We start from the raw sequence: 12,832 nt of genomic DNA, 5'->3' as shown, positions 1-12,832 counted from the left end.
TACATCATGAGGCAATGATAATGGTTCTCCGGGAGGATAGACCAAAATGATGATTTCCACCCTTTGCCCACCAAGACACAGTCACAATAGTCTACACTTGATACCCTGCAAGGCATACCAGAAATATCAATTATCTGACAAAATCTAGGAGAGAAGGGGCCACATTTATAGGCATGTTCTGGGGAAGGATGTCTGGGAGGTCTAGAGGGATGGATTTTGTACAGTGGTTTAGTCTAGCCAAACATTCCTTGCTTGTTAATGTTTTCTGCTGCTGGATTGTAATAAACTTGTGATTTTAAGTCTAGTTAATTGTTAGAGTACATGAAGCTTTTTCTTTGCAATACCCACAAGGCTAAGCTCCGCTTGCCGGTCCTTCCCAACCCGGCCTCATGTACTATCACTCACCTGCCATGCCTTTGATGTTGTTTATTGTTGATGGGAGGTGTCCTTGAGGGTCAGTAGTCACCTTGTGGGGTAAGCTGGTCTCTTTGCCCTGCCGAGCCACCCGTGGGGCCTTTTGTCTTCTCACAGTACTTCCCCTTTAAGGGGACACATCCAGTAGGTTTCTGGTGCACTAGTTTGGGTCACCACTGTAACAGCCTTGGCCCCTTTTTCCTCTCTAGCCATACCTTTCACCTGGGCCTACTGTTCAAGACCCCAGCCTTGCCTAGATGGCAATCCCCTTTTCTGGGGGGTCCACCTGCACCTCAATAAACTCTGGCCCTCTGTCTCAGGCCTGATCTCTGGTGCTAATTGAAAAGGAGTGCCCTCAAGCAGCCTGTCTGTGGCCTCTGTCATCCCATATATCCACTTCTGCTCTATCAGTAGATCTAACCAAAACATAAGTGCCAGCCTCATGGCTGTAAAACCAAGTCCTCCTAACCCTGGGTTAATACTTACCTGCAGCCTAAGAGTTCCCCATAGCTGCTTCTTTTTCATAGCTGTCTGGCACTGCATGGGCCCACCCCCTGTGACAACCTTGCACAGAAGCCCTTTACTCTGCTACCTGCAGGGCCAGATTTCCTCTCTCCAACTCACGGACTGGGCTTATATTCCTTAGCCGAGCCCACTTCTGGCCACCTGATTGGTCCTTTTGTCTCTCCTTCTCCAGTTCCAGGTACAGTTAATTGCCTCATTAGCTGCCTGATCCCTGGTCTTTACCCACTCAAACCCTCTTAATAATAGGGGAAGAGGTTTCCTGTTACTTTCTGGACATTATTTTAAATATTTATACTTAAACCTATTTTTCACTGAAACTCCAACTGATCTAAATTCTGTAGATACTGTCCTAAATCCCTGACAGAGCAATTTGCCCCAGCTGCGTTCAGCTATAACTCATCTTCATATTCTCCCAATCTTGGAGCCAGGGGCGCTGAAATAACCCTTGATATAACCCAGGGCAGCTACATGGCTGCTCTATCAGCTGAGAATTGGACAAGATTTCAGGAGAGCCTGCATTGTCCCCACACATCCCTTTCAAGTACAGGAAAATGTGTAGGTGGGGTAGAACCAACTGTATCTGATTTACACTAGCTAAGGATTCCCTGGACCCGAAGAGAGAGCCCACTTGCCAAACTTGCCGAACTAGAGATTCGCTCACATAACCATCTCTGCTGGTAGCACCCAACTGGTGGGTCAGCTGAAGAAAGGTAGAAAGGGTACTTATGGGAGGTAGTCAGTTGTTTTCTTAAAGGTAAACATATTTGTCAAAATGACCAAAGGGCCACAGTCCCTGCTTTGGTAAGACCACCGGTTGTGTTCTGTTTCCCTTTAACACACCCCGGCTGAGGATGAGGCAGGAGCTACCTGAAACACAGTTCACATCCACCCTGCTTTGAGATCTGCAAGCGATGGCGAAAGGCAACAACCTCAACCTTCTCCCTGTAGCCATGGGCCCAATTCAAACAATGCATGTTTAAAATAACAGGGCAGGAGTAAGGGAAAAAACAACCTTGCAATTAGACATGAACCGCTTTTTCTTACTAATACTGTTACCCTCAAATGGCCGCAATAGCAAACATCAACATCATCATGCTATCAGCATCATCAGGTTCAAATTCATGCCAAGTAATTGAGCTGAAAGCAAGCAAGGGTTAAGCTGTGAAATGGAATTGAGCTCTGAGGTCTTCAGATGGGAAAAAATACCTAAGGTGGAGTTCCTCCATGAGCTTCATCACTTGCAAGGTTACACTTACTTGTACTGTTGTTTTTGTCAGCAGAATTAATAGCATGGACTGTTCTCATCACAGCAAATGCTTCTAACTGTCTTCATACAATGACCGTGTGTTATAAAATAAACTGTTTTTGAAACATCTGTTCCCACATATGCACCTTTCTTGGCTCATTTCCACAAAGAGTAAATGGTGGTTTAGCCTGTTAATTAGGAAAACAGTTGATGCAGAACTGTGACGTAGATTTCTACACTGCATGTCATTTTGGCTGGCAATGGAATTTCATCAACTTTCTTGCTTTTTGAAGGGAGAAAAGAGGAGGTCAACAACTTCCCCTGCATAATTGGTTGCTAGAAATACCCCAAAACTCTACCCCACCACCTGTGCACCTGCTTCCCTGCCTATCACCCAGGAGAGCAAACCCTCTGGCCTGTCCCAAGCGTACTTCTCAAATTTCCCAACTCCTGTTCACATCTAGATATAGAAAACCTCTTCCCATTCCCTCCTGACCACGTCCCACCCTCACTCCCACTCCCCCCCTCAGGAAGATCCCTCCTGCTCCCCAACGTTCCTCACATGCCCGTACTCCACCTTTCCTATAGCAGGACTGTGGCTGTTTAAAAAAAATGCATAGATCCTTCCCTTCTACCTCTCCCAATAAACACAATATGAATTAAAAAGAACCAGAATAGAAATAAAAGAAACACCCTCCATCTCATCAAAGGGCAATGCTAAAGGGTACTCTTGGTAACTAAGTGATGAGTCTGACAGAAGGTAAGACAGGAAAGTACCTTTCCCTACCTTCTTCCTAACTACACTAACAGTTACCCACCTCTGTATATATGATGAGCCTGTGTTTGTGTTCGCTTTCTATAGAGCACTGGTTCTCAACATTTTTAGACTCAAGGCACCCTTTGTTAGACTCAAGATACCACTTGCAAAATGCTAGCTCTTAGTTTTCACTCATTTTTTGACTATAGATAACATGATAATACATTTTTTCTATTGCAAATAATTCAGAAAGTCCATGGAAGGTCAGAAAGTTTTTAAAACTATGGATTCTAATTCGAAATCTCTGGATTTATCTTGTGAATCATGTTTTCACACAAGAACAGGTTCTCAAGGCACTCCAGGGTGCCACAGCATCTGATTGAGAATCAGCGCTATAATAGTTCAGATATTTAAGAACATGTGTCACCTTTAACCTTTGCTTTGCTTTCATGAAAATACGGTAGAAAACATATTTTTTCCTTTTGAAATTTTTCACAAAAAATATTTAGTATTTCCCAACCCATTCTCACCCTGAGCTATTCTCCCTATTTTTTTTATGATACATCTATTAGATATCCATTTTTATGCAGGCATACAAATGCACAAAGGGCACTTACAGGCGTGCAGTTCCCTGGTCTAATTCATGGTGCTTCCTGTGAACCCTCCTGATCCAATGGACGTTCACTGTTGAATTATGAGGGTGGAGGATCAAACTCCAAACTTCCTGCACGTACGTTTGTGCCCTGCAGCATGTGGAAGGTAACATGTGGCAGCTCAGCCTTTTTTCATCTAAGAGTAGATTGTCATAGATTAGCTTTCACTTATCACAGGGTAAGAGGTTCCACATGTATAATTACTTTGCAGATATTCAGTAAATTCTCATCCCTTTTTACATCAGGATAATATGTTTGGGGCCAGAAACACTTAGGTCCCACAACACTGCACTGTGATCTGTATAATTTAAGTCATATGGGCTCTGTACAGGGCTCTGGACAACACAAGAATGGGACCTTGAAGTGTACTCTGGAAACCTTTTGTCTCACTTACCCTTGGGTACTGAGAGTTAAACACAAGAGTTCACTCAAATGAACTCAAATCCTCTTTACATATTTTTAAATGTTATTATTTTACATTTGACTTACTGGTATTTTATTTTGTTTTCTTAGGGCCTGCTCCTGCTCCCACAGAAATCAAGAGCAGAGCTCCTATTCATTTCCAAAGCAAAGACTAACTGAAGGAAACAGCTCCCTAGTATTCACTGTACATCATGAAATTAATGTCCACATGTATTTTTTATTGATACCCCCTCTTAAACTCTTTGTTCCCTTTGAGGATATCTTTTTATCTTAGGGCACAAAACATGGTTTGGATTTTAATAATTTCAGAAAAGAAATTGGAAGTTTGAAGTTTGCATGGTCCCAAGTGATTTTGAGGGATGCTGTTCTTTTAGTATATGTTAATTGTGCTTTATCATGTGTCTAAAATTATGCTTATACAAAATAAGCCAACAACTTGGACCCAGTCCAGATCTGTTGACCTCAATGGAGCTGTTTTGGTGTAGTGCTTTGCCAGTGCACATCCAATTGAAAGGCAAACCCTTATTCTCCAGCAGTACCCCAGGCCCCCAGACTCCATGTACACAATAAGGTGGCCAGCTGCTTATAAATCATGCACTTTATTAAAGAGACTGAATTCATATGCAAAAATTTTTAAAAACAAAGATAAACAAACCCACAAGGGTCAAACAAATTCAAGTTAACCCAATGTACAGTGAGTATAGCACAGGCACTCTCCGTCCACGTAAAGCAACTGTTCAATGTAGACTAAAGGCAAAAATGAAACAGCAATAAAGTTTTAAAAAATCCATTCCTCTAGGACTAGAGATGCTGTTTCCTCTTAATTCCTAGATCCCCAGTGACTCTTCCGAGTAACGTTGATCCACTCTTGTGCACATGGATGCTTACAAAGTCTTCAATCAGCATTTTCTTCTTCAGTGCCAATGTCCTCTGAAGGTGAGAAAATGCTCCTAGTGAAAAAATGACATTAAAACATTTGAGGAAATTAGTGTGAATTTCCAAACAATGCCAGATTGTCTGTAGATGCCAATTTACTTTTCCTCCTCATCAATATATTCTTCCAATCTCTACCTGCTATTGTATTGATGCCTATTAATTTGAGCCAATTAACCATTGGCACTACATTCAATCTTATTGTCAAATTATGTAAGTGTGCCTTTCTGTTTCAAACTGTCACTCATTAGGAAATTAGTTTGAAACTGATATTCTTTCATTTCTGAAGCCTATCTTTTAACTTTAACATCAGCCATATGAGACAACAGTAGTTTCCTCATACAAGGAATGGAGAATCAGACTTGCATTCTATAAAAACCTAAGCCAAGTCTTAAATAAGTCAGTAGGCTGCGATCAACTTCACTGAGTTTGCATCAGACCTAAACTAAGATCAGTGGAAGCTTTTCTGCTTATGTGAATGAGTTCAGGATCACACCCTGCATCAGTGGAGGCCAACCTTCTTGGCAAGTATGCCACAGATTAGTCCCACTCCAATCCCTTTCTCCTGCCTAATCTGCTGCTTTGCTTTCTGCTCCCTGCCCTGTGCTCCCTGCCTGATCTAATGTTCTTCTTTCTTTTCTTAGCCCTACCTACCACTATCCTGCCTGTCCCCTCCCCAGTCTGCCATATGCCACTTGTGGCACCTGTGTCACAGACTGGCCATCCCTGCCCAAAATGATAAAGTTCAAAGCCAGAAAACTGGGCTGTTTACCTAAAATTACCATGTAAAATAAAAAAAGACTCAATAAAAAGGCACCTTATTCAACAGGCTAACTCCCCGCAGTTCAGGATCAGAGCTGATTGATTTAGTAACACAGATAAAGCTTTCTTAAATTTCTCCTTCTTATCCCCACAGAACCAACAGGGGTAAGGAGAAATGAGTTGGATTCCATTCCTTCTTGGACATCATCATCATAACAGTTTGCTAAGATCTATGAGAAGGCCAATCAGTTTGCGAAACAGGGACACTTGACCTACTTTGAAGTGTACAGGAGTAGTGGTAAAAATGACTCAGATAAGTACTTTGTAGTCTCTCCTGTAGTTCTCTCATTGCAGTTCTCTCTAATATTCGTCCATAATAATTTCACAGTATTGATATAACTAACGATAATCTCATGCTCTAGCACTCCTTATTCCCAAACTGTGCTGTGGTGCTGATAGCCTGCTTCTTTAACCTCAGTATCTAAAAGAGGTCTACAAAGACGGTATCATTATCTCTGCTTTATAAATAGGATAAACTGAGGCAAGCTGACATAGCTGCCCAGTCATCCAGAAAATGAGTGACAGGTTGGACTAGAATAATAGTCTATCATGTCCCAGTGCACTCCTCTTCTCACTGCACTGAGTTCAATTTTACCCCAGCTTTATCAGTTATTCAGAGTCGTATTATGTGCTACATGCTACTGTGAATGCAGGGTCTGATGCTGCTTTGGATACCACACTAATACATGCCAGTTTTAAAGCATATAAACCAGCATTAAAGGAATGCATTTGTAAGGTAGGACAGGGATTGTTTCAGATTGTAGCAACAAAGTCTAGATAAGTAAAAGAGCAAAAAATCTTCAGCTTTTTTTTAAAATAAACCCACTGAAAGCTGTTGGTAGCACAGCTCATCAAGTTAAAAGAAAAAGTTTGCATATCTATGCCTAAGAAGCAGTAGTTCAATTCCTCCTTGTTTGCCACGGTAAGATTTTTATCTGCAGTTATTAGCCATTGATTTTCCACATTCACTGACTAAGCAAGACAAGGGGGTCAAGGATTACAAAGATTTGAACACCTTGCTTTGTTAAGAAAGTACAAGACATTGGATAAGAGCTTAGATATCTCCACACCAAAAAAAATTGGCTGTCACTGCTGTTGCCTGACCACTACCAGCTGATGTTAATTGAGTGCACAGAGAAATCCGAGGCAAGCAGAGTTCTTTGGGTATGTGTGATATCTTTTATTAGACCAACTAAATAGTTGGAAAAAATGTTCTTTGCAAACTTTCGAGGACAAACACGCTTCTTCATCCATAGGGAGACTCTGCCGGTGTTATATGTTCTTCAAGGTAATAAAAGAAGCTAATTTGTAACACGCAGGTCTGTGAAAATACAAATGAGTGATAGTTTGAGAGACCTATTGTCTGTCAAATACAAATGAGTGGTAGTACTCATTTGCATTGTCACAGATCTGCATATTGCAAAGAAGCTTCTTTTCTACTTTGGAGAACACATAACACCAGCAGAGTCTCCCATTGCCTGAAAAAGGGCATTTGTCCCCAAAAGTTTGCAAAGAACATTTTCCCAACTACTTAGTTGTCTAATAAAAGATATCACATCTACCCATAGAACCTTGTCTGCCTCTGTCCTTAAACCAACACAGCTACATCCATGAATCCTGAAACAGAGAAATCAGATGAATTGATTACCATTTAGGAAACAAACTAGGCATAAGAACAGAGGATGAAAAATATTCCTGTCTTTCTTCTAATGTTCATGCTACACTGTGTTTAAATCCCTGCGTTCCTGGAGTAAACAAGCGTTAGTATTATAACTTATGAGAAAAGTGTTCTTTTTTTCAGTTGTTCAGAACTTCTGTTATAGCCATTTCTCTTACTCTTAAATCATTGTCATACCTCCAAACAGTCTCAAAGTATTCATATTATGCAATGTTTTTCTTTAATGGTAAGAGTCTGATCCAAAATACTCTCTCTATGTCTATACTGCTAGATGGGGCAACCTTCAAGTTGTCCTCACTCTGTAGATGCTAACCCTAGCCATCTCCACTGTAAACTCCTACCCCAGACCTCTGGTGGCAGTCCACCTCAGTGCTGGAAGATCCACTGAACTTTCAGATAGGTTGGCCCCATCACTGCTCACATTCTAGTTCACCCTTTTCTGTGGTGTGTTTTGGAAGTTATTTATGTGCTGCAAGATTTGTGAGAAAGAAGCCACCAGCAGTGATTCCAGCCCCTCTCCACTCTTCCCCCTGCCACTGCCCAGAAAGAGACAGAAGAAAAAGGCTCTGCTGTGCATGGCACAGGGGAACAATGGCTATATCTTAGTGCTGCGTTCAAGAAATAAAAAAAACTAAGTGGATGGCTTTGAGACTGGGCTTGAACAAAAATTGTAAGGGAGAAGGGATGACAGAAGGCACAGGTTGAGGAAAGGGTATGTGTAAATTGATACCCGAGGATTTACCTTAGGTGCCTAAAACAGAATTTCAGCATTTCTTTACAGTCCATAAGCCCTCTACTCAGCTGCTACCTAATTCTAGAATTGACCAAACCCTAGAGGTGACTAATTTTTTTACATTAAAATGTCCCAGGTACCTGAAGTTGCCCTTTTGTACACTTCCCAGAGGGACCTCCAACTGAACAGAGGGGCTGGCATTACATGAAACAAAGTCCAATCACCTTACAGAAATTAGCTGTTTCCTCTGTTTATTTCCTCTGAAGTGCTTAATATAATAGGAGGTATTCTGAAAGGTCTCCTAAGGAGTCAATCATAGAATCATAGAAAATGAGGGTTGGAAGGGACCTCAGGAGGTCATCTAGTCCAACCCCCTGCTCAAAGCAGGACCATCCCTACCTAGATCATCCAACCCAAAGCTTTTTCTAGTCAGGTCTTAAAAACCTCCAAGGTTCACAACCTCTCTGGGTAACCTGTTCCAGTGTTTTACTACCCTTCTACAGAGAAAGTTTTTTTCTTAATAGCTAACTAAACTTCCCTTGCTGCAACTTGAAACCATTGCTCCTTGTTCTATCATCTGCCACCACTAAGAACAGTCTAGCTCCATCCTCTTTTGAACCACCCTTCAAGGAGTTGAAGGCTGCTATTAAATTCCCTCTTAGTCTTCTCTTCTCTAGACTAAATAAGCCCAGTTAAGTCTCCCCTCATTAGTCATGTGCACCAGCCCCCTGACCATTTTCATTACCCTCCACTGGATTCTCCCCAACTTGTCCACATCCTTTCTGTAGTGGGGGGCCCAAAACTGAACACAGTACTCCAGATATGGCCTCATCAGTGCTGAACAGAGGGGGATAATCACTTCTCTTGATCTGCTGGCAACAATCCTACCAATGCAGCCCAGTATACCGTTAGCCTTCTTGGCAACAAGGGCACACTGCTGGTTCGTACTGAGCTTATTGTCCACTGTAACCCCCAGGTTATTTTCTGCAGAACTGCTGCTTAGGTAGGCAGTCCCCATTCTGTACCACTGCATGGGGTTGTGCTGTCCTAAGTGCAGGACTTTGCACTTGTCCTTATTGAACCTTGTGAGATTTCTTTTGGTTCAATCCTCCAATTTGTCTAGCTCTCTAAATCCTAACCCTGCCCTAGAGAGCTAGACAAATTGGAGGATTGAACCAAAAGAAATCCCACAAGGTTCAATAAGGACAAGTGCAAAGTCTCATGTAGATGCACCCATTGAGTACTTCAGCCTTTTCTGCATCCTCTGTCACTAGGTTGTCTCCCCCATTCAGTAAGGGACCCACACTTTCCCTGATCCTCCTCTTGTTAGTGACATATTTGTAGAAACCCTTCTTGTTACCCTTCACATCCCTTGCTAGCTCCAACTCAAATTGAGCTTTGGCCTTCCTCCAGCATATGTACTACTCCCGTTTCATGTCATCTTCAAACTTGCTGTGGGTGCACTCTATGACATCTTGCAGGTCATTGATGAAGATACTAAACAAAACTGGTCCCAGGAACAACTCCTGGGGCACTCCACTTGATGCCAGCTGCCAAATAGACATTAGGCCATTGACTACTACCTTCTGGGCCTGATGATCTAACTGGTTTTCTATCCACCTTACATTCCATTCATCCAACTTGTACTTCCTTAGCTTCCCTGTGAGAATGTTGCAGAAGACTATATCAAAAGTTTTGCTTAAGTCAAGATACACATCCACTGGTCTCTCTGCATCCACAAAGCCAGTCATCTCATCATAGAAGTCAATCAGGTTGGTCAGGCATGACTTGTCCTTGGTGAATCCATCCTAAACCTTCTCCTCCAGGTGCTTAGAAATGGATTCCTTGAGAACCTGCTCTATGACTTTACCAAGGACTGAAGTTAGGCTGATGGTTTGTAGTTCCCTGGATCCTCCTTCTCCCCTTTCTTGCTGATGGGCACTATATTTGCCCTTTTCCGATCATACACAACCTCTCCTGATCACTGTCAGTTTTCAAAGATGGTAGCCAGGAGCTCTGCAATCACATTGGCCAACTCCCTCAGCACCCTTGGGTGTATCCTGTCCAGTCCCATGGACTTGTACATATCTAGTATTTCTAAATAGTCCCTAACCTGTTCTTTTGCTACAAGTAGCTGCTCACCTCCTCTCCAATCTGTGCTGCCAGTTGCAGTAGTCTGGGAGCTGACTTTGCCTGTGAAGACGGAGGTGAAAAAGGCATTGAGCATATTTGCATTTAAGTGCAACTAGATTTACTGTGCATTAACCTACTACACAGTAAACAGTAAACAATTTTGAGCAGGTGTCTATATATGCAGGGACCTGGTATTAAATTTAGTGCCATGTCCTTCCAGCCCTGCCATGTGCCCCTGTGGCCACTGGGGGAGATCCAGCCTCCAGTCCCAGCTTTCAGCACTTGGAACCCATGTTTGAAACCAGGCCAGCTGCCAGCACTTGGCAGCCACCTTTAAAACACAGCCTTATTCTGTGATCTCTGGGCAGCCAGTTCCAGTGTTCAGATAAGCAGCATGGCATGCACAGAGGCAGCATGTGGCATCTCTGTTTGTGCCCCCTCTCCATTCCTGAGTTATGACTGCCCCAGACCCTGCCCCTGGCAGTGAGTGATAGAGTATCCCAATCCTGCTGGCCACCTTGGTTGCCCTCCTGGCCTACTACACTCATCATCACCTGGACCACAGCCATCTTGTTCTACCCAGCTCCTCCACATGCAGTGACCACCTGGCTGACCTCCATGTGTCTTCCCAGGGCCTCTGCAGCTGCGCAGCTCCTGCTGCCAGCCACATTGATGATGGGCTTCAGAAGGCCACCACCATGGCCACCACAACCCTCCTGGGCCTCCAGCTCCACCACCTCTGGGCCACCCACGCCAGCTGGGACTGGTGGCAGCACCTGGTGCAACATGACTGGGATGATGAGCAGTGGGTTGACAGCTTTTGCATGACCCATGTCATCATCCCCAACCTGTTCCGCCAGCTCTGGCCCCATCTGGAGAGCCAGAGTACTGGCATGAGTCTGGTCCTCCCTGCTGGCACCCATCTGGCTATGGCGCTGCTCAAGTTGGCCACTCCCACCAGTCTGCAGTATGTGGGGCACTTGTTCAGGGTCGGCAAGGCCACCACTGGGGAGGGCATCCTGGAGATGTACAGCACCCTCCAGGACGTGCTGGTGGACACCATCCTCCACATTTGCAATCCCCAGGCAGTGGTCACAGGGTTCTGTGCACAGGGGTTCTCCCAGTGTATCAGGGCCCTGGACATGATCCACATCCTGATGACCGGCCCACCCCATAGAGACCAGCCCTACTATAGCCACAGGGGGTTCCACTTAGTGGTTCCGCAGGTAGTCATTGATCTACAGGGAACCTTCACCAATGTCAGCACCAGCTGGGTGGACAGCGTACACAACACACATCTTCAGGAACTCTGGCCTTGGCGTGCTGATGAAGAGCAGGTGCTTTGTGCTGGGAGTGGAGGACCTGCAGCTGGGTGCCATTGTCATTCCATCCCTGCTCATCAGGGACCCAGCATACTTGCTCCTCCTGTGGCTGATGAGGCCCTACACTGGGTACCTGGACCCCTGTTAGGCCCACTTTAATAGGTGTCTTGGCCAGACCCATCCCCCTATCAAGAGCTCCTTGAGCCGCCTCAAGGGCTGCTGGAGGTTCCTCACTGCCCACCTTGAAGTGGCTGAGAACAACCTCCTCCGGGTCATCATAGTAGCTTGTGTACCGCACAATATTTGCAAGGCGGAGCACTCCTCACTCTAGCCCACCTGCCTCACCATCCATACACCCTCTATCCACTCCCAGCACCACTCACAGGCCAGGTGCATGTTGTGACAAAAAAGCTTTATTCCTTTCACAATACCCACCCCCATTCCTCCCCCATAAACATGAGTCCCCTCCTCCTTCAATCAATAGCTGGAGGAAAAGCAAGGGCAACATTGAACCCCTGCTAAACCAGATGAGACAACTGACAACCGATGCCCATGAAAAAGTCAACTTGCTAAATGGGTACCTGGCGTCAGTTTTTCACCAGTCCCATGGGACGCCCTGCCCACTGTGGGACAGGGAGGCCCAGGTGAGGGAGATTCCTTACCCTCCATCGAAGCTGACCTTGTGAAGGAACACCTTGACAGGCTGGATCCCTTCAAGTCAGATGGCCCTGATGGTTTATACCCAAGGGTACTCAAGGAGCTGGCAAGCATCATAGCTCACCCCCTGACACGTATCTTTGAGAACTCCTGGTGGTCTGGTGAAGTGCCCAAAGATTGGAAGGAGGCCAATATGGTGCCTATCTTCAAGAAAGGGAGGAAAGTAGATCTGGAAAACTACAGGCCCATCCTCCTGACCTCTATCCTGGGGAAGGTCTTGGAAAAGATTATCAAAAAGGCCATCCTTAACAGACTAGCTAATGGCAATATCTTGAAGGATACCCAGCATGGGTGTGTTGTGGATAGGTCTTGCTTGACCAACCTCATTTCCTTTTATGACCAGGTGACATATCACCTGGACAAGGGGGAATAGATTGATGTCATATATCTTGACTTTAAAAAAACCTTTGATCTGGTATCCCATGATCACCTCTTGGCAAAACTGGCTAACTGTGGCCTCGACCTCACCACAGTCG

The 12,832-nt window shown here is 44.4% G+C and overlaps 1 protein-coding gene across 1 annotated transcript in view; it reads right to left on the bottom strand.

Moving 5' to 3' along the window:
* Window positions 1–4,609: 4,609 nt before the first annotated feature.
* The window catches only part of LOC109323243, a 14,417-nt gene continuing 6,194 nt past the window's right edge, over window positions 4,610–12,832 (bottom strand). Inside the window, exon 2 of the mRNA XM_019554698.1 lies at window positions 4,610–4,968. Coding sequence (XP_019410243.1) covers window positions 4,820–4,968 — 149 coding nt within the window. The 3' untranslated portion in view covers window positions 4,610–4,819. The remainder of the gene's footprint in view (window positions 4,969–12,832) is intronic.

Source organism: Crocodylus porosus, unplaced genomic scaffold (assembly GCF_001723895.1).
Source record: "Crocodylus porosus isolate Cpor-Errol unplaced genomic scaffold, CroPor_comp1, whole genome shotgun sequence".
NCBI classification, from domain to species: domain Eukaryota; kingdom Metazoa; phylum Chordata; order Crocodylia; family Crocodylidae; genus Crocodylus; species Crocodylus porosus.
Note: the sequence above shows the minus strand (reverse complement) of the source record. Positions and strands in the feature narration are given on the sequence as shown.